Source organism: Astyanax mexicanus, chromosome 3 (genome assembly GCF_023375975.1).
Source record: "Astyanax mexicanus isolate ESR-SI-001 chromosome 3, AstMex3_surface, whole genome shotgun sequence".
Classification (NCBI taxonomy): Eukaryota; Metazoa; Chordata; class Actinopteri; order Characiformes; family Acestrorhamphidae; genus Astyanax; species Astyanax mexicanus.
The window spans coordinates 8,896,746-8,919,321 of NC_064410.1; the positions used below are offsets into that span (position 1 = coordinate 8,896,746).

Genomic DNA, 22,576 nt, shown 5'->3' on the forward strand with positions numbered 1-22,576 from the left:
CTAACATCACTGATGAATGATGAGCTAATATAACAGGTACTAATTTATGAGAGACAGAACTGAACCCCCACCCCACCCACCACTCACCCAACACACTCGCACAAAACTAAACTGTACACCCCCCCCCCTTTACACTCACAAAGAACTGAACTTCACCCACACACACACCCAGTCAGCACACAGAGGCTGACATGACTTTATTTGCTGCACTCTTAAAAACTATAAACTCTACCTCAGGTAACTGCTGTGATTATATATGTACTATATGTTACAGTATGTCACACATCTCTGCACCTTATCCCCACTATTAGTGATGGGACAATACACTTTTTTCAGCTCCGATCCGATACCGATATAAAACTGATATAAGATTGCCGATACCGATACAAATACTGATACTTTTAGTTTATTAATAGTACTATGATTAAGGTTAAATAATGAGGCTGAAACAGACCACACAGCCCTTTTAAGAGTATCCACAGGTGCATTTAATGTAAATGCATTCAAAAGTCATTTATTTGACACACTTCATATGCAATTACACAATAGTTTCCTTTCAAATAAAATGTTTGAATTTTTATTAAATATAAAAAAAAGTAAAATATTAAATACGTTAAACATTAAATTCAGGGCATTTTTTGCAACGGTTGTGCAGGAGACTTTTATTTTGACAGGTAGCATAGAGGATTAGCTGCAATAGCTAACGGCTAACTGGCGATGCTAACTGTATTTCCGAGCTAAATTAATCACTGTTTTTTAATAACAGATTGATTTCTTAGTGCTGGTTAGGGTTGGTAGGATCTGTGGTTTGATATTAGATGTGGATTATGGCTGTAGTTCACTTAAGATAGTTATTTATTACATTCACAATGCCGGAATGATTTTGCTAGCTAGGCTAACAGACAGCAGATCTTAATGGAGATGGCTAACGGCTAAGTGGCAATGCTAACTGTATTTCCGAACTAAATTAATGACTGTTTTTTAATAACAGATGGGTGTGTTTGTGCTGGTTAGTGTTTGTAGATGCTGTGGTTTTATAGGATATGTGGATTATGAATATAGTTTACTCCAGTCTGTAGTTATAATACCTTCACAACACCGGAATGCAGCTGCTGTCAGTTGAGTGCTAGCTAGGCTAACAGACTGCTGGTGTTAATCTGTATACCTCTCAGACGCTGACTTTACGTGTACCGTTCTGCTGTACAGCGTTTCCAAAGTGAAAACTCTCCAGATAATGGACTTTTTTTGTAGATAAACAGCTAAAGTTACTCAGTCAGCCGCAGACTGAAGCTGCTGGGGGTTCAGGGTAAACTGTTAAACTGGAATCCTGATCAAGGATGCGTTTTGTGTTAACGTTATGGCGGGTTTATTGTTCAGCTCAAGCTTTGGACTGGAATATGTGTAGGCAGCAGGTCCTAGATGATTGAGTTTGGTTGACGCGTAGCAGTTACCACAGAGTCCACTTTTTGTGTTAAAAAATGTTTACTAAGAAAAAGTTTTCCAACAAGCACAAAATCCTAAAGACTTCCACAAATATCCACTTAAGAAGTAATATGCTACGGTCTAAAAACCGTGTGCTCCATTTTCCACCTAAGTTTATTCTGCTGCTCTAATTCGCCCCCTAGTGAGCAAAAAAAAACATTCTAGAACATCCTGTTGTATTTCTTAAAGAGACAGGGTACAATTAAACTACAAATAAAACCAACATAAAGGAAACATTATTTTGTGTCTCTTAAAAATGGCAAAGAAATAAAGAAAGAAAGAACAATATAACAATATTTACAAAACAATATATACATTAAAGGCAGTCCTTCTTTTGGCTCCTATACAACCGGCCCCTAATTGTTATCCCAAGTCATATAACAATTATAAACTAAAATACTAAGGAGCCCAGTAACTGATGACTATGATGTCTCCAGCAGCAGACAAATCTTGCTGATAGGTCTGTCAAGCACGTTACTCTTGGTTTTGATGCGTACTTGGCGAACGAGCCCATGTTGATCAGGAAACACTTGGATGATTTTGCCCATCACCCATGAGTTACGAGGAGCTGATTCATCCACGAGGAGAACAAAGTCTCCAACACTGAAATTGCGCTTTATGCGTCCCCACTTTTGCCGTTCTTGCATCAGTGGTAAGAATTCTTTCATCCACCTTTTCCAGAACAAGTCTGCCATATATTGAACATGCCTCCATCGTCGCCGAACATACAAGTCTTCCTTCTGAAAAAGTCCTGGTGGAAGAGATGGTTTGGATTTTAGGAGTAACAAGTGGTTAGGTGTGAGTGCTTCAAGGTCATGGGGATCATTGGATGCCTTTGTAATAGGACGGCTATTAAGAATTGCCTCCACTTCACAAAGAACAGTTAGAAGACCTTCTTCATCCAAGGTTTGCATCCGCAAGGTGGAATTAAGGACTTTCCTTATAGATCTGATTAATCTTTCCCACACTCCTCCATGGTGTGAGCCAGTAGGTGGGTTAAAAATCCACTTGATGCCTTTATGAAGAAGAAAGTCATGAATCTGAGAGTTATTCCATCCTTGAATTGCCTCTCTTAGTTCTCTCTCAGCTCCGACGAAGTTTGTGCCATTGTCTGATCGAAGAACTGAGACTTGGCCTCGTCTCGCGATAAATCGTCGAAGAGCATGAATGAATGAATCTGTATCTAATGAGGATGCAACCTCAATGTGGATGGCACGCAGAGCCAGGCATGTAAATATGACACCATACCTCTTGACAATGCATCTTCCCCGCTTTACCTCAAATGGGCCAAAGTAGTCCACCCCTACATTTGTGAATGGTGGCTCATCAGGTAAAACTCTGTCATGAGGCAGGTCTGCCATCTGTTGTTGTCCAGTAGTACTATGCATTCTTCGACAGTTAATGCATCTTGAAAGTATCTTTCTTATTGCTGAACTGACTCCTGGAACCCAGAATTTTTGACGCAGGCTGGAAAGCATGTGGTTACGCCCACTGTGGCCTGTCTCCTGATGGATGTGACGAAGGATGAGGCTGATCACATGAAGATCTTTAGGTAGGATGGCTGGGTGTTTTGCCTCATCTGGCATTGCCGCTCTACTGAGTCTTCCACCAACTCGAAGCACACCATCTTGGAGAACAGGGTTCAGCTTGTAGATATGACTAGATCGCTTAACTGGGTCTCCTTTTTGCAGGGCATTGATCTCCTCAGAATAAGTCTGAATCTGGCAATAAGAAATGATCTGCAACTCAGCCATAGTTATTTCATCTACAGTTAGGTTGCTTTTCTCCAGGTTGGTCCTTATGTCCGTCATTTTCTTATTCAGCAGATGCGTGCGCTGATCTTCATCCATGTCCAGTTGAGAGATTTCCACCATTAGTGTTTTCCTCTTCTGCGACAGCACAAACAGAACATTCCTGATTCTGAGGATCCACGCTACTGCCTTCTTCAGCTTGCTCCATGAAGAAAAACGTTCCATAAGAAGCTGCATAGGATTTGCTCCTTCTTTAGCAGACAGCATATTTACTAACATGCTCTTTTTCACCTCTGGATCTCCAGTGTCTATTTCTCCAGAGTATTTTGGGTTCTCTGGCCAGTCACTCTCTGTCCCTTTCAGGAAGTCTGGTCCTTTTATCCATGCTTTCTTTTGGAGAAATGAATCCACCTTCAAGCCCCTGGATGCATAGTCAGCTGGGTTCATGGCACTGCTGATGTATCTCCACTGGGATGCCTCTGAAACCTTCAGGATAGATGATACACGGTTTGCTACAAAACTTCGAAACCTTGTTGTTTTGTTGTTAATGTACTTCAGGACTGCAGTACTGTCTGTCCAAAAAATTGAATTTTCAAGCTTTAACTTCAGTTCCCGCTTTAGCATAGCATCCATCCTTCCTGCCATAGTGGCTGCAGTGAGTTCCATGCGTGGGATTGATACCGTCTTCAGTGGGGCAATGCGGGATTTACCCATGACAAATGCACAGTGGGCTTGACCAGAGCTGTTTCTCAGCAAGAGGTAACTTACAGTGCCGTAGCCATCTTCACTTGCATCAGAAAAATGATGCAGCTGTGCAAAAGTGTTCACTCCAAAGTCTTTAGGCTTGAAGCATCTGTCTGTCTCAAAGCTTTCCAGTAGATGGAGCTCTTTCAGCCAAACCTGCCATTGACATGCGAGGTTATCTGGAATGACCTCATCCCAGCCTATCTTCATTCTGCAGAGATCTTGAAGAATCTTCTTAGCCTGCAGGACAACAGGAGCTACAATTCCAAGGGGATCATAGATAGAGCTGACAGTTGCCAGAATTCCTCTTCTGCTCAATGGTCGTTCCTGTATGATAGTCTTGAACTTAAACACATCCGATTGTGTACACCATGTAACACCTAGGGCCCTTTCTACTGGGAGCTCGTCTTGATCCAAGTCAAAGTCTCTCAGTTCTTCAGCCCTTTCTTCCTTAGGAATTTTGGCAAGTACAGCACGACTGTTGCTCAGCCACTTGGTTAATCTAAACCCTCCATTACCACAGATGTTGCGAAGATCATGGTACACAGAGACTGCACATTCTTCTTTTGGAACAGACCCAAGAAAATCATCTACATAGAAGTTGTGCTGGACCATATCAACTACTTCCTTTTTGAAATGAGGTCTGTTGTCTTCCATGCACTTTCTTAGTGCAAAGCTGGCACAACTTGGAGAAGAGGTTGCACCAAAGAGATGCACAACCATTCTGTGTTCAACCAGGCCTTGGGAGATGTCACCTTTCGGCCACCAAAGGAATCTGAGAAGGTCTGAGTCTTCTGGAGGCACCTTCACCTGGTGAAACATAGCTTCAATGTCAGCTACAAGTGCTACTGGCTCTTGTCTAAATCTGGTGATGACTCCTAGCAATGTACTGGTGAGATCCGGCCCCTGTAACAGCTGATCATTTAAAGATGTACCTTGGAAAGCGGCCCCACAGTCAAACACTACTCTGATCTTATGCTTTTTGGGGTGGTATACACCGTGGTGAGGTATATACCACACCTTCCCATCATTACGGTTCAACTCTTCATTAGGCACTTGCACTGCATACCCTTTGGAAATTATGTCACTCATAAATGCGCTGTAGTCTGCATGAAAAGACTTGTTCTTCATGAACTTCCTCTTAAGGTGGAGAGCACGCTGTTCTGCAACATGTCGGTTGTTGGGCATGATAACTGCTCTATCTTTTAAAGGCAGTCCAATGCTGTAATGCCCATCCACCAGTTTTGCTGACTGTGAGACAAGATTAATGAAATGGTGATCTTCTCTTGACATGTCCAGCTGTTCCTCTTGATCACATTCAGGAAAGTCAAAACGGAACTGCTGTTTCCACAGGTCATCTAGCTTGGCAACTGATATTCGATTTGATGTCACTATGATCTGATCGCCTTTTTTGTCTACAGCTGTATCTTCTCTAAGAGGCCCATTAACCACCCAGCCCAACATGGTCCGCACTGCATAGGGTCCATTTTCCACACTGCTGATTACCTGCCATGGCTCCATAGCCTTCGGAACGTTTGTCCCAATCAGCAACCCTACTTCTGCATCAATCTTTGGAAGTCGTACCTGTTCCAAATGAGACCACTTATCCACATCCCTTTGCAAGGGAATGTTTTCCTTGCCCACAGGAATTGTCTTCTGCGCAAAAACATCTGGCAGCGTTAAGAAGTTGTTTTCATCCAAACTGCTAATTTCCAAACCTGACACAATCTCACTGGTGACAGACTTTTCTTCCCCCATCGTACGCAACAGTATGTCGGTTCTCCGTCCACTGACATTGAGTTCCCTCATAAGCTCTTCAGTACAGAAACTTGCAGAGCTCCCAGGGTCCAGAAAAGCATATGTTTTTGTCACCTTGCTGCCCTTCCTGGTCTTGACACGAACAGGTACGATGGCCAGAATGCAGTCAGAACTGTTATTCTCAGGACATTCACTTGCCTCTGTATCAGCACTTATGAATCCACTGGTGACTGATTGCGCTTCTTCTTCCTCTAATAGCTTTTTTGTGGGAACATGCTTCTCTTTGTGCTTCATATGCAATAATGTTGGATGCAGCAATGAGCACACCTTGCAACTGAGCTTCTCTTTACAACTTTTACTCATATGGCCTTGCTTTAGGCAACCAAAGCACAACCCTTTGGATCGCAGAAAGTTGAGCTTCTCTTGATGATGGCTGCTCTTTAGCTTTTCACATGAGTCTAGACTGTGCTCCTTGTGGCAGAAGAGACATGGTCTTGTAAATGCACTAAAACTGTTGCTAGTTTTGGCAGGGATTGTTTCCTTTTCTTGTGAACTTGGCTCAGTCCTCTTTTTAAGGCTGTTTTCAGGTACCACTCCTGTCATAAAACTTTTGAGGCCTTTGCCCATACTGGGTGCTTTCAATGGTCTTCTTGTGACAGCAGCGTCCTTTATATCTCCAAACATAGGATGCAAGGAAATTCTTGCTTGTTTGTAGATGAAGTTAACCAGGTCTTTGAACTTTGCCCTCTTGTTCCCCTTTTCCTGAATGTCACAAGCCGTGCCTCGACATTTTTCTCTTAACTTGTAAGGCAGCTTTGCAATGATTGCCCGCATATTTACAACATTGTCCACCTCTTCCATATAATCCATGTGATTCATGACATTCAGACATCCATTGAGAAAAAGTGCATAAGAATGCAGCGCTTCTCCATCTTCAGGCTTGATAGGAGGCCAATTTAATGCCTTCTCTACATAGGCCACTGAGATTTTGTAATCATCTCCAAAGTGCTGCTTTAAAAGCCTCTTTGCTTCCTTATATCCTTGATCTGGATCCATATGGAGACAACTTCGAACTAACTCTTTAGGTTGTCCACTCGTGTATTGCTCCATAAAATGAAGTCTGTCTTTGCTACTGTCTGTTCTGTCTTCCACACAATGCTCAAATGCCCTGAGGAAGATCTTAAACTCCAAAGGATCCCCTTTGAAGATGGGTATCTCCCTAGAAGGTAATGTAGTCAACTTTTGTTGATTCACTAGCAGAGCAGTGACTTCGTTCTGACGCTGCATGACATTGAACAGTGTTCCTGTTTCAACCTCTTCATCTGTACTGGTGTTATTTGAAGCCTTTATTTTGCTATAGCTGTCGTGTTGTTCACTTGTTACAGCAATAGGCTGGGAATGTAAAGTTGCCTTATCCTTTTTTGGAGTGACACAGGCATCTAGTTCTTCTGACTTTACTTTAAGGCTTGCTTTATAAGACCCAAGGTATGAATTCATTCCATCATTTGGACATTCAGAGGGGCACTGGGAGCCTTGGAGCTCTCTCAAGACTTGGATTTTTGCAGTAGATTCAGCTAAGGCTATCTGTAGCTCAATTTCTTCCTTTTGGGCTTTTAACTGAGCTTCCTGCACTTCAATTGCTTGCCTTTGTTTCAAGGTAGCTGCCCTTGCCAACAATGCAGCTATTTCTGCCTCAGCCTTCAGTCTATTAGATGAGGATGTAAGTGTGGAACTGCCTGTTACTGATTCTTGCTTGTGTACTTTAACATTTCTGCAAGATACCATGGATGCACTATCCGTTGGAAGTACTGCATCTTGCAATTCAGCTTCTCTGCGTTGAACAACATCATTGATCCATGTTTCTGCACAGTTTATGAAGTCTTTAAATCTGTTTGCCTTGGGTTCGAACCAACTTAGCTGGTCTTCATTGTTGTCTGCTTCTGATAACTGTGCCATTAACAACTGCACTGATAAATTCAAATCAAGGAATTCCTCAAATTGTTCTTTAAAGTCTGTGAACTTGGAAGTGACAACATCCAAATTGCTCATATCATCCATAAGCTGATCCACAGTGTTCATTTTACTCGTTAACTGCCCAAGTTTAGCACTTCTTGAGCTTTTAAGACGACGTACAGCTTCCTCCATTGCTTTAGGTGTAAGTTTCACCTGCCTTTTGCTAACATTCACTTTATCTGAAGCTTCTTCCATTAAATGCTGTTGGCACAACCAGCACAAAATGCACAGTATACTGCCTTTGATCCCTCAATAACAATAATATTCCAAGCACTTCGCAGATAGATGATTTACTGGCTTGAATTCCAAAACTTGCTGCTAGCTAGCTGCTAGTTAGCTCATTAGCCAGTAAGCAGGCAAGGGACTAGCACAAACAGAGCCTCCACATCCAGAAATATTAGAACACAAGGAGATTACCTTCCAGCATGTGGGCACTCAGTGAGAAGCAGTCTTCTTAACTTCAATTTTGTCTGTTCTGACCTTTGTATGTGGAGACATATTCCATCTGGAGGGGTTTTTAGACTTGATGTAGGCAGCAGGTCCTAGATGATTGAGTTTGGTTGACGCGTAGCAGTTACCACAGAGTCCACTTTTTGTGTTAAAAAATGTTTACTAAGAAAAAGTTTTCCAACAAGCACAAAATCCTAAAGACTTCCACAAATATCCACTTAAGAAGTAATATGCTACGGTCTAAAAACCGTGTGCTCCATTTTCCACCTAAGTTTATTCTGCTGCTCTAATTCGCCCCCTAGTGAGCAAAAAAAACATTCTAGAACATCCTGTTGTATTTCTTAAAGAGACAGGGTACAATTATACTACAAATAAAACCAACATAAAGGAAACATTATTTGTGTCTCTTAAAAATGGCAAAGAAATAAAGAAAGAAAGAACAATATAACAATATTTACAAAACAATATATACATTAAAGGCAGTCCTTCTTTTGGCTCCTATAATATGGATCGGTAAGTGGATCGGCAGCGCCCGCCCGATATCCGATTCGTCGGATTACGTCAATATCGGCCCCGATACCGATATTGTATCGGATCGGTCCCATCTCTACCCACTATACACTTTATTATACCGTATCGGTAGTGCACTGTCCTGTCTTTAAATTGTCTCGTCTTTTGTATTTATTGTTATTTAGTGTTATAATTTTATGTTGCACTGTCGTCACTCCTGCACTTTATGTTGTCTATTGCTTGTGGTTCTATGTTGCACCATGGTTCCGGAGGAACGTAATTTCATCACACTGTGTACCTGTACTCAGATGTAATGACAATAAAAGCCTCTTGACTTGACTTGACTCTTGAATGTAAAAATGTGATAAGCACATAATTGATAATGAAAAGCTATGACTAATTTAGAAACAGATTCTCACTCCGGGCACTAAACTCGGGCAGACAGCGCCGGACGGTCGGTTGTTCGGTGAGCAATTCACATTTTACGTTTGCATTCGCGAGAAGTTAATTTACACACGCAAAATGTTGGATACACGCTGGATAAATTTTTCACATGGTATTTTTGTGCCCCCGACTTTTGATGTTGATGTGACGCCATACTGAGTCTGGGTTCCTCTGACTGAGTCTTGGTTCTTCCTCTTAATGTAAGGGAGTTTTTCTTTGCCACTGTGCCACAATTATTGGCATCTCTGTGGTGCTGCTCATAGGTGTTGACCTGTTTTATTTCTGTAAAGCTGCTTTGTGACAACTTTTGTTGTAAAAAGCGCTATATAAATATTTTTTTATTTATTTAATTGCATATTACAGCTTTAACTGTCTAAACTAATTATGTTAATTTTTTAAAAATTGTCTTCTTTTGTCTTCACCTATTATTACCAGACCTTATACTTTGGTCTGACTCAAACAATGTCTGAGAACAGTCTGTATAAAACAGAGCTGAACCACAGAATCCATATTTGACGTAAACTACAACATTCAGCACTCTGGAGGCTGAAAAAGCTACACTATAATTACTATAAACTATATTTACCTCAGTTCAGGAGAACAGCCCTGCTCTCCGAAGGTGTTTGGAGTGTCCATTGACTCCTCACTCTTCATGGACACACAGCTGGGTTCAGGAGATCTCGATCTCTCTCTCTGTATCTCACTAAATCATACAAAAGATAAACAAAGTCATAAATGCAGCTACTTATATTATAGTAAGTTGTATCAACACTAGGATTCCCTCATTGTTTAATTATTTAACAAGATAAAGTTTGGGATAGAAGGTGTTCTACAGTGGATCAACACCAGCAGATGACGTGGCTCTACAAACCATCACTGATCATCAGTAAATTTTGCATTTCATTTGGAAATCAAGGGAGCAGAGTCTGGAGGAAGAGTGGAGAGACACACAGTCCAAACTGCTTGAGGTCTAGTGTGAAGTTTCCACAATCAGTGATGGTTTGGAGAGACATGTTATCTGCTGGTGTTGATCCACTGTGTTATATCAAGTCCAAAGTCAGTGCAGCTTCTACCAGAAGATTATACAGCATTTCATGCTTCCCTCTACTGACAACTTTTATGGAGATGCAGATTCCATTTTCCAGCAGGACTTTGCACACTTCCCATACTGACAAAAGTACCAATTTGTCTTATATAGTATTCTTTTAACGTTTTTGATCACTCTGTGTATAATATACAGTATCTATACAATATGAGTGTCACATTTTTAACTAAATTACTGAAATAAAGTAACTTTTCAATGAAATTCAATTTTTTTTAAATGCACTTGTATCTGAAATGTTGTGTATCGGATGAGCAGAAATACAGTAGATAGTAGATGGGTGCACATAGAAACAAAGAATGGGATACCAAGAGACAAAAAAATGGGTGAAAAATAATATATCAGATAAACAAGTGCATATATTCGAAACTGAACATTTAGTATAAACTCAACAACAGTCATCTGTAGGCTGAAAAAGCTCCACACATGTACTAATGACAGCTTCTGTAAGGCAGATGTAATGTGATAATGAATAGGGGTGCACGATGATATCGGTTCAATATCTGTATCGGCCGATAACAGCTTTTTTTTAATCATCGGCATCGGGCCGATGCCTAAGTTTTGCCGATTTTTCAAACCGATACTTGCTGACGCATTTAATGTATGCCGGAACATGACCGAGCGACGCTAGGCGGGCTGTGCAACAGCGGTGCAGCTAAAATGTCGGCGGTGTGGAGGTTTTTCAGAGTGAGTGAGCAGGACATAAAGCACGCAGTTTGCAACACTTGCTCAGCTAACGTCTTGCGTGGAGGAAGCAAAGTAAGAAATTTCAACACCACAAATTTGATTACACATTTGAAGGCGCACCACCCGGACAAATATACAGAGTACATGACTGTGAAAGAGGAGACTCGAACAGCACCACGCACACCAGCGAAACCTGCTGCTTCTCAGCCTATTGACGAGCTGCTTCAAAAATCAAAGAAATTCGACAGAAACAGTCCCAAAGCCACAGCTATCACAGCAAAGGTGATGGAATTCATTGCTCTAGATGATCAGCCGTTCTCAGTGGTGGAGGACATTGGGTTTCGACGGCTTGTCGAGCATCTTGAGCCTCGGTACACTATACCTAGCCGTCGCTACTTTTCCGACGTAGCCCTGCCGGAGCTACACAGCTTGGTAGAGACTCGCGTTCACAAGCTCATTAACGACAATGTGACCGGCATTAGCCTGACCACCGACATCTGGACATCTGATGTGAGTCCTGTGAGCATTCTCAGTTTAACCGCGCAGTGGATTGACAACAACTTTGAATTGCAGAAGGCTGTTTTGCATGCAAAAGAATGCTCTGGATCACACACAAGCTCGGCACTCTCTATGGCGTTTGAGAATATGTTTGAAACATGGAAGATTTCTAAGGAAAACATACATGTTGTATTGCGTGACAATGCACGTAACATTGCAAAAGCTATGGTGGAATGTGGGGTTCCGAGCTTACCTTGTATGGCCCACACGCTCCAGCTCGCCGTACACGACGGTGTGTTTTCTCAGCGCAGTATCTCGGATGTGGTTGCAGTTAGCAGGCGGATAGTTGGCCATTTCAAGCACTCACATTTAGCCAGCTCTCGTCTCAAAACTATTCAAACGGAGGTGGGTTTGCAGCCGAAAGTGCTTCAACAAGACGTATCTACTCGATGGAACAGTACGTTCTACATGCTGCAAACCTTGCTGGAGCAGAAGAGAGCAATCGGTGCTTACGCCGCTGATTTCGAGTTACCAGCTACTCTCACGGCTTCTCAGTGGAGTTTAATCGAAAACATAGTCACACTCCTTGCTCCTTTCGAACAGTTAACCAGAGAGATTTGCCAGGCTGATGCATTGGCATCAAACGTGATTCCTTCAGTCAACGCTTTAAAACGGCTGTTGAGCAAGAGTGCTCGCTCTGACTTCGGAGTTAAAACCAGCAAAAACGCTCTGTTAGAAGCTGTAAACACACGCTTCAGTGATATTTACACAGAGCCTCTGTACTGCGTTGCTACAATGGTCGACCCAAGATACAAAGATCGCTATTTTGCCGCAGAAGTGAAACTACAGGCACACGAAATGCTCCAATCCGAGATGGAGAAAGCATCAAGTGAGCGCTCAGAGCAAACAAGTGAGCTACAAGAACGCCCACGAGAAAAAAGAGCCAGGACGGATGACCAAGCGACGTGCTCCCTCTTTGATATGTACGACGAAATTCTGGAAGAAACGCTGACCCCTCAGGAAAACACCCAGACAACAACTGAGGTTAGCGCAAAAACAGATGAACAAGATATATTTTTTATAAATAATAATAAATAATAAATAAATAATAATAAATAATAATAATAAATAAATAAATGTTTAAAATATGTACATTTAGACATTAGTGAAGTAGCTAGTTATTTCCAAAAACCCAACTGTAATTGTTGGTGCAGTATTTTAATGTGTCAGTCTTATTTTGTATATTAAAAATACACCTGTATATATTTTATGTATTTATTGATCAGGTGCAGGGATTCCTGTCAGAAGCTCCAGTAGCAAGGACAGAAAGCCCACTGCAGTACTGGAATAACAACAAAAGTCGATTCCCTACTATTGCCAAAGTAGCAAAGAAGTTCCTGTCTGCTCCATCCACTAGTGTTGACAGCGAGAGGTTATTTAGTGCAACTAGCAATGTGATCAATGAAAAGAGGAACAGAATTGCATGTGATAAAGCAGAGATGCTCCTGTTAGTGAAGAAAAACCTTCCTCTCCTTCTGAAAAATACAGACTGATGAACTTCTAGAAAAAAAAATGGTTTGCTCAGATTTTTTTGTGAAGAAGCACAAAGGCAAAGGATTATTTCTGTACTACTGTGTCAAAAAAGGTCCACTGGTATTGGTTTATGTTTAAGGATTTGCTTTAAGTTAATTTTCATTTATTTATTTATTTGATTTCATTTATTATTTTTAGTATAAAGCTAATGTTTTATTTAAATTTTTATTTTAAAACCACAAATAGTCATAAGTAAAGACCAGTTATCTAAGTAAATATGGCTAGCATTTTTCTCAGGAGACACCTTTTCATTTTATTTACACACAGATTGAAATCTAAAATGTTATGCAAATAAACGTTATTACTTAACGATGTGGGGTATCTTACTGTATTTTTTAAAATGTCCATGTATATCGGCATCGGCATCTGCAGATATGTACATGTATAATATCGGATATCGGCATCGGCCCATAATTACCATATCGGTGCACCCCTAATAATGAAACTTGTCACCGAACTGCTGAGGTTAATCAGGCAGGACTGGAAGTGAGGAAAAATGTCCCACACTATAATTACTATAAACTATATTTACCTTGGTTCAGGAGCCTTGGAACAGCCCTGCTCTCCGAAGGTATTTGGAGTGTCCATTGACTGCCCACTCTCCATGGACACACAGCTGGGTTCAGGAGATCTCGATCTCTCTCTCCGTGTCTCACTAAATCATACAAATGATAAACAAAGTCATAAATGCAGCTACTTACTTTATACTGAGTTGTATCAATACTAGGATTCCCTCATAGTTTAATTATTTTTAATTTAATTTAATTATTAACAAGATAAAGTTGGGGATAGAAGGTGTTCTACAGTGGATCAACACCAGCAGATGACGTGGCTCTACAAACCATCACTGATCATCAGTAAATTTTACATTTCATTTGTAAATCAAGGGATCAGAGTCTGGAGGAAGAAGAGTGGAAAACACACAGTCCAAACTGCTTGAGGTCTAGTGTGAAGTTTCCACCAATCAGTGATGGTTTGGAGAGACATGTCATCTGCTGGTGTTGATCCACTGTGTTTTATTATCAAGTCCAAAGTCAGTCACTTCCCTCTGCTGACAACTTTTATGGAGGTGCAGATTTCATTTTCCAGCAGGACTTGGCACACAGCCCACACTGCCAAAAGTACCAATTGGTCTTATATAATATTCTTTTATCTTTTCTGAGAAACTGATTGTCGGGTTTTCATTAGCTGTAAGCCATAATCATCAACAATAAATATAAAAAAATATATATAAATTAATATATATAATAAATTGAGTTTCACATTGTGAACGAAATAACTGAAACAAAGTAACTTTTGATATTTAATTTTTTTAATGCACCTGTATATGAAAGGGTTAGAATGTTAGAAACTTCAACTTCACCCATTTATTCTCAGGATCACTAACAATCATCTTTTTATCTCATCTTCCACAGTATCACTATCCTTACCTGAGATCAGCAGAGCTTTCGTCCTCTCTGAAATTTCTTAATTTGTCCATCGACCTGTCACTCTTCATTGAGTCCACTCTCTTACCCTGAACCAATCTAAAACAAAACAAATATTAGTATCCAGTACTATGATCTACAAGTTTGGTGTGAGAACCCCTAGTTTACCCCCAGTCCCATTATAGACCCTCACCTCCCAGCATCCTGTGTTTCCTGTTCCACAGAGACACTCATTCTGGAGCTCATCCACCTGCACACACACACACACATTCATCTGAATTCATCTTAAAGTTGCTTCAGTCTGTGTTTGGTTTGTGTAATTCATCCTTACTTGTCTAAAATTTCTTTAACTATCGAGTAGATCTAACATTTTAAAGTTTATTACCTGAAGGTTGTTTTCTTCAAACGCTGCTTATAATTCTCCCTCTAATGACGCAACTAAAGAGCAGATGAACTGGTTTAGTTTCGTTTAAGGATGTCCTGAAGTGAAATGTTCCATAAAGGTTAAAGAAAGAAGGAGGAGTAATGTGTTTTCTGACCAATCACAGCGCTCGCTTTATCTACCTGACTGAGCCTTGGCTGGATAGACTGGATTTCACCACCGGAGGGAGGCAGAAACACTGTCTAAAGTCAGTGGAATATTCTCTTAATGTTCAGTGGGGGTGCTCTACAATAGCATGCTTAATGTATCATCAACAGCCTGTATATCAGTTTGACATCTATTATTAACTCCACCACTTTTGTCTGCTCTGAGTAGCTGAGTAGTAGTTGATTCTTTCATCCTTCTTTGTTTGAATTCACCTCTAATATGTATTTTCTGATATAGCAGCTTAATTCTAATCTTCAGGTTAAAAGATACTACCTTTTTTTTTTTTTGAAAAACTATATATACAGTACTGTCCAAAAGTTTTAAGCACCTAAGCAAATTACACTTATTCATTTATCTCAGCAATATGAGTGTTTTTGCCTGGAAAAAGCACCACATATGATTTAAACCAAGGGTGTTCAAACTTTTTTTGTTGGGGGCCAGAAGGAGAAATATATTTGAAGTCACGGGACACAGACTCTGTAATAAAACAAATAATGAAATATATCACTTTAAATAATACCTTTTCCTGATTAGTTTCATTTACACACCATTTTACTTGACTTACTATTTTTGACAGTGTTGTGTAAACTAAGATTTTTCAAATTGATGTTTCATTTCATGATTTCTCTTAATATTAAACTTTACTCTAGACTCTTTTTCCCTATTTCTGCGCTACAACTGAACACTCTTGCCCCTTTTAGACTCTTTGGTCTGTTTTTCCGCCCTACAACTGAACACTCTCCCCACTTTTAGACTCTTTGGTCTCTTTTTCTGCGCTTCCACTGCGCACCCTCTTCGCTTTTAGACTCTTTGGCCCGTTTTTCTGCGCTACCCCTGGCACCCTCTGCTTTCAGTCTCTTTGGCCCGTTTTTCTGCGCAACAATTGCGCACTCTCTTCGCTTTTAGACTCTTTGGCCTGTTTTTATGAGCTACAACTGTGCACCCTCTCCGCTTTTAGACTCTTTGGCCCATTTTTCTGTGCTACAACTTCACTCTGGCCGCTTTTAGACTCTTTGGCCCGTTTCTGACACCGAGCGTTCACACTTTGAATCCCACATTGTAAAATCCTGCTTAACAGAGGGCCAACTTTCATTCTATTTCTAAAATACCTCGCGGGCCGCTCCAAAAAAGGAAATGGTCTGCAAACGGCCCGCGGGCCATAGTTTGGACACCCCTGATTTAAACAGATGCAAATAAACATAAATACAGTAAAAAGTAACAAGATTTTCTCATTTTTAGGTAAGCAGGTTGTATCCTAAGCCAAGCTGTAGAACAAAGTCTAACTCAGAGGACAGTAACATTTTTACATCTCTCTACACTTAACTTCTCCACACCATCTTTCTTTCACTTTGGTTTCTTTTCTTTTTTAACACAATCGTTCAACACTGTGAAACTAGCAGAGTTACAGGGGACATTACAAGGGACATTCTTTATGTTCATGTTTCTTAATTGTTTAAATTTTTGGTTAATTTGTTAGTTTGTCTGTTTTTGTTTATTTTGAATTGATATCTCGCTCAACTGTTTAAAAGGAGCTATAGCTGTATTATATCTCTATAAAATCTATATAATATCTTTACTTTAGTACAAACAAAATACAATGAAAAAAAATCCTAATGTAAAATGTATATTGTGTAGGGAGGTTTACCTATAGACCCCCTAGTCAATTCAATACACCCAGTATCCACTATGAATTATTCTGTATCTAGCCTACTGTGATTTACTCAATATCCACTAAAATTATGTATCTACTATAAATAACTTTGTATCAACTATGACTCATTCTGTGTATACTATACATTTCTAACCACTATGAATTATTTATCTACTGATTTACTCAATATACACTGTGAATTATTGTCTATCTACTATACATTACTCAATATAGACTACGAATTATTCTGTACCTACTATAAATTACCCAGTATCAACTATGACTCATTTTGAGCCACTATGATTTTGTTCATACTATTCAAAAGGAATTATTTTGTATATACTATGAATTACTTAGTGTCCACTATGAATTACTCACTATCCACTATGAATAATCATGTATCTGCTTTGAGTTAGTCAATATACACTATGACTCATTCAGTATTTACCATGAATTACTCAGTATGCACTATGAATTATCGTGGATCTAATTTGAATTACTCAATATACACTATGACTTATTCAGTATTTACTATGAATTACTCCGTATACACTATGAATTATTGTGGATCTAATTTGAATTACTATTACTACTATACTATTCAGTATCTACTATGAATTTCTCAATGCACTATGGATTATTCTGTATCTACTATAAATTACTCCGTATCATTCTGTATCCACTATGAATTATTGTCTAGCTACTTTGTGTTGCTCACTAAATGCTATGAATTGTTCTGTTTATACCATGAATTACTCAGTATCAACTATGATTCATTCTGTTTAAACTATGAATTATTATCTATCTACTTTGAATTACTCACTATCCGCTATGAATTATTATATATCAATTTGAATTACTCACTATCTACTCTTAATCATTCCGTATCTGATATGTATTACTCTATTTCCACTATAACTCATTCCGTATCTACTATGGGGAGTTTACCGAGGTACGGGTGGGATTTAAGCAGCCCCTGAGTCTCAGTGATCACTGCAGTCCAGTTGGGGGCGCTGTAGTTCTGTAACTGTGGTTCTCCAAAGACTGAAGAGCAGAGAAGAGGAAAATCCCAGTCCGTGTTTTTATTATAGAGAATTAGGAGCTGCTCTGCTGCAGGTAAACAGCTCCTCTACACCTTTTTACACTGATATTATTATATTGGTGTTTTCCTCACTGTTGCAGAAAGGGTTTGTAAATAGTAAGCTGTGAAAGACGTGGATTGTGAGCAGAAGCAGGTGGTCCAGGCTAAGCTGAGGAGGCTAAGGTTAAGGTTTGCTGGTTGAGTTTGGGGAGGAGATGGTGTGGTTTGGGTGAGCTGTTCACACTGGTCAGTTTGGTACATTTAGGGATGATTGCTCTACTGTAAAAAAAAAAAAAAAAAACAACGTCAACAGAAGCAGGTCAGTTTGGAGAACACAGAAGATACTTAAAAGAACATACGAGGAGTAGAGATAGATAAACAAATATTATACAAACATTGGCATAATTGCATTATCAGGTTCAAACAGCCAATGAATATTCTACAGAGCAAAAGTGCATGATGCAATTTATTTTATTGATAATAAAATAAAGTAAACAAGTGTGCTTATATATACATTAATCTATATGTATATTTACTTGTGCATACCCATCCATACTTGGACAAGTAAATACCCATGTAAAAGCTAGGCGGCCAACGCCAGCATAACCATGTTAGTGGATCTCAGTAACCAGCAAAACTATGCTAGCAAACAAGCATGTTTAAGCATGATCACAATCAAATCAAAGTACTTTTAACAACTTATGTCACAAAGCAGCCTTACAGAAATGTCATAACAGGACAGAGAATCAGACAATTCACTAAACATACAACACAGAACTCAGAACACAGTAAGCGACAGAGGCCAGGAAAAACTCTCTTTTAGAGCTGGAGGAGGAATGAAGCTTGAACTATAACATGTACTGTCACATGTAATATCAAGACTAATATACTAATCCATCTCAAAAATTAGAATATCATTGAAAAGTTACTTTATTTTAGTAATTAATTTTGAATTGTGAAACGCATATATTATGTGCATGATCTATTTTAAGCATTTATTTATTTTACTGTTTATGATAACAGTCATAAAAACGTAAAAAAAAAAAAAAAATGGTATTTTTTGCAATGTGGGCAGCAGATGACTTGGCTTTCCAAACCATCACTGATTGTCAGTAATGTGTGTGAGAGAAAAAAGAGAGTGTCTCTTAAAGGCTGTACCGTGTATTGTGTGTGCGAACCGATCCGTGACCCCCATACCGTGACGGTTCGCAAAGAATATGCATACCGTTAAACCCCTATCATATTCTAATACAGTAATACAGTAATACAACTTTTATCATTTAGTCCTTGACAGAATATTTGCATTACTAAAGAGATTAATGTTGCCTGATTCAAAAAAGGTTAAAAATGTCTCTTATAAATGTACCCTGATCTCCCAGTTGTGCAGTCAGGTCCAGTAACCTTCTGCAGGTCCTCTTTCATCATGGTCTTAAAAATCTTCACAGTTGACTTATGTCTCTTACTTCCTCCTCCAGAATCACCTGTTGTTGCAAGTCTTCTGCAGCTCCTCATGTCCATGTTCCTGGAGAGTTTAAACTGACTTCAATAAACACCACCAGAAAGTCTACCTCTCCATGTTGTCATCAGAAGAGATCAAATGTGAGAATGTGGTGTCTGAAGGCTCCAGCACTCAGCAAACATTCTTTGTTATTCTCCAAAATAATTCATTGCTCAGTAATCCAGCAACATGTAATAGGAATCGAAGAATTCACCATTGTTCAGATTGTGGGAAGAATTTTGCTGCGCAGAGTGACCTTCAGAGACACCAGCGCATTCACACAGGGGAGAAACCGTATCCGTGCTCAGAGTGTGGGAAGAGTTTTACTCGACAAAGTATTCTCACAAAACACCAGCGCATTCACACAGGAGAGAAACCCTTTGACTGCTCTGAATGTGGACACAGTTTTACTGCACTAAGTGATCTCCAAAGACACCAGCTTATTCACAAAGGGGAGAAGCCTTACAGCTGTTCAGAGTGTGAACAGTGTTTTCGAGAAAGTGGTGCCCTGAGAAGACATCAGCGCATTCACACTGGAGACAAACCCTATTATTGTTTAGAGTGTGGGAAGAGTTTTAGAGAGAGTGGTACCCTCAAAAAACACCAGCGCATTCACACAGGAGAGAAACCGTATCAGTGCACAGAGTGTGGACAGAGTTTTAATCAACAGTTTCACCTCAAGAAACACCAGCGCGTTCACACTGGTGAGAAGCCGTATTACTGCTCAGAGTGTGGACAAAATTTTAGTACAAATGGCACCCTCAAAGCGCACCAGCTCATTCACAAAGGAGAAAAACCATTTTCCTGTTCAGAGTGTGGACAGAGTTTTAGAGAGAGTGGTGCCCTCAAAAAACACCAGTGGATTCACACAGGAGAGAAACCGTATCAATGCTCAGAGTGTGGACAGGGTTTTAGAAAGAGTAGTGCTCTTAAAACACACCAGCACATTCATTCAGAACAGCTTCATGTACATGCACCAAACTTTTGAACGTACAATATATTACCAAAAGTATTTGCTTACTCATCCAAATCATTGAACTTGAGTTCCAATCACCTCCATGGCCACAGGAGTATAAAAACCAACAACATAGGCATGCAGACTACATGATTCTCCAAATATTAGTGAAACAATAGGGACTGTTACAGTATCCCTAACCATTGACTGTGGAATATTTAGCAAAGTGGCAGCAACAGGGAACAAATGCAACTCTCTCTGTCAACATAAAATAACAGATGCAAAATGAAGCATAGTGCATGGAGGTTGCCAACTTAGAACCTAGACAGGCAGACTGCTTCTACAAACATTAGTAAAAGAATGGGTCTTTCTCAGGAGCTCAGTGAATTCCAGCATGGTACCATGATAGGATGCAGCACCTGTACAACAAGTCCAGTCATGAAATTTCCTCACTACTAGGCCTATAAACAACAAACAATAATATTGTCATTTTAACGGGGAATTATAAAAAAAATGCTTTTTCCTGCTTCTGGGCTCCCAAAGGAGCTTCAAGACAGTGTGTCACAGTAATAAAATACTAGCATAATAATACTATTACACTATTTTACAGTTAAACTAAACTTTTTATTATTAAGAACAGAAACTGTGCTTCCAATATACAAATATCTTAATGTCCAAAATAACTAAAACAAATAAAGAACAAGCATCCTGGACTCTGAGAAAACTGCAATAAATATTCAACAACAAAAATTAACAACATTTACATTTAATTCAATATTCATATTCAGTATTCAGCTCGAAAAAATTGGGCTGGGTGGTTGTGCTTTAAATGAGATCTCAGATTTGTTTTCACTGTTTTGAATCAAGTCAACATACCGGCTGCTTCGCGTTGATGTTCTCCTTGCTCATTTGGCTTAAAGCCAAAATACTCGCACACACCGTAAGTCCATTTGGACTTCTAAAAAACCTTCTAAACTCTCTCTAAAGCGGTTTAGTTAAGAGAAAGTCCTCGAATACATTCGCAAGCACACGTTTGCTCGGCTGTGTGTGTAAGTGTGTGTGTGCGCGCGCGTGTGCAGACGCCGTCACTGATGAGCTCCGCCTGCCACTACACTAATTTCCTAACCAATAGACGTCGCTGTCAGCGAGAGAGCCACACAGCGCGACTCGTTCTCATGTAAACAAACTCACGTGCCCAATGGCTGTTATCGACGTTGGCAAAAATGATCGCGATTAAAAAAATGATCGTACGATAAGTCCATAACATAGTTATCGCGACAGGCCTACTCACTACTAAACATTCCACAGCCAACTGTCAGTAATTTTGTAATAGTAAAAGTGGACACAACTTGCTCTATCAGTGTAAAATAACAGAGTGGGGTCAGCAGATGCTGAAGAGCATAGTGCACAGAGGTTCTCAATTTTCTGCATGTGGCCTTAAGACTTGCTCAAGAACTGTGCATAGAGAGCCTTACATCCCCAAACGCAATGCATGGCAGTTAAGCAAGTGCTTTTGGAAATATTGTGCATCTGTGGTTTCTGGCATCAAGAAATTTCAGAAGATTCTCTTTAGTCCTGTAAGTTGTCAGGTGATGCTGCTACTGATAACACTTCCACAGGTAAACATAGAACATGTACCTTGTTATCAACGCAATGGGAAAGAACACAGAGTAGATCATCTTCTTCGATTGCAGGTACTCATCAATGCTGATTGAAAACCAATTTCATACCCTGCTGTTTTGGAAGTTTTGGAAACTCTCCAGCCATAACCACAATGTCTTGGGTCTTCACACTTCCCGTTCTTCACATCCAACGTGTCCAATACAATAACAGACTAGTTAGTTATTGTCTAAAAATAATTCAAGACCATCACCGACAGCTATGTTACCACATCATCAGCACTGTTCACTCCATTTTGGAGGAATGTTTTAGCTCACTGTTGTAGATGTGGAGGAAATATTTATACATAATGTGTAAAAAAAAAATGTCTATCTATGGATTTGTGGTTCATTGATGGATTGTATTCCACATGGTGCATGGTGGTGTGAATGATTAAAAATAAATGAGATTAATGTAAACTGCTGGGTAGTGTTGATGTGGCAAATTCTTATCTGGGACACATTTACAGGTTTCTAAGTGCAAACATCTCAAACGTGTTCATAATCATCAAATACAATTTTAAATCTTAGAAATTATATAAGTAACCAGAATCTTAAGAACAAAAATATTACAGCGTACGCTTGCCATGCAAATGGTATGATCCACTTTATCTTCACTCTGCCAAGTGCACATTCCCTCCTGTGAACTGTCCTCAATTCCATTAAATAGTTCCATCAGTTTTTT

The 22,576-nt window shown here is 39.7% G+C and overlaps 3 protein-coding genes across 3 annotated transcripts in view; 2 read left to right on the forward strand and 1 right to left on the reverse strand.

Moving 5' to 3' along the window:
* Positions 1 to 14,989, reverse strand: part of LOC103043054 (NACHT, LRR and PYD domains-containing protein 12) — a 39,977-nt gene extending 24,988 nt beyond the window's left edge. The window contains 4 exon segments of the mRNA XM_049475879.1: positions 9,739 to 9,855; positions 13,565 to 13,687; positions 14,463 to 14,558; positions 14,653 to 14,989. Of these exon segments, the coding sequence (XP_049331836.1) occupies positions 9,739 to 9,855; positions 13,565 to 13,687; positions 14,463 to 14,558; positions 14,653 to 14,729 (413 nt within the window). The 5' untranslated portion in view covers positions 14,730 to 14,989.
* Positions 10,754 to 13,467, forward strand: LOC111193469 (zinc finger BED domain-containing protein 4-like). The gene is made up of 2 exons (XM_022674378.2): positions 10,754 to 12,483; positions 12,726 to 13,467. The coding sequence occupies exons 1-2, from the start codon at positions 10,858 to 10,860 to the stop codon at positions 12,990 to 12,992; spliced, it is 1,893 nt and encodes a 630-aa protein (XP_022530099.2). The 5' UTR covers positions 10,754 to 10,857; the 3' UTR covers positions 12,993 to 13,467.
* A 2,738-nt stretch (positions 14,990 to 17,727) lies between the features above and the next one.
* LOC125799331 (zinc finger protein 239-like) lies at positions 17,728 to 22,311 on the forward strand. Its single transcript, XM_049475856.1, has 2 exons — positions 17,728 to 17,815; positions 19,256 to 22,311. Exon 2 carries the CDS (start codon positions 19,355 to 19,357, stop codon positions 20,264 to 20,266), a length of 912 nt encoding a protein of 303 aa, XP_049331813.1. The 5' UTR covers positions 17,728 to 17,815; positions 19,256 to 19,354; the 3' UTR covers positions 20,267 to 22,311.
* Positions 22,312 to 22,576: the final 265 nt, after the last annotated feature.

Excerpts from the sequence above, each read along its gene's own strand:
- LOC111193469 (XM_022674378.2), top strand. The coding sequence starts at position 10,858 with ATGCCGGAACATGACCGAGCGACGCTAGGCGGGCTGTGCAACAGCGGT. Across the intron at positions 12,484-12,725 it reads ACACCCAGACAACAACTGAG|GTGCAGGGATTCCTGTCAGA; the intron begins GTTAGCGCAAAA and ends TTTATTGATCAG.
- LOC125799331 (XM_049475856.1), top strand. The coding sequence starts at position 19,355 with ATGTTGTCATCAGAAGAGATCAAATGTGAGAATGTGGTGTCTGAAGGC.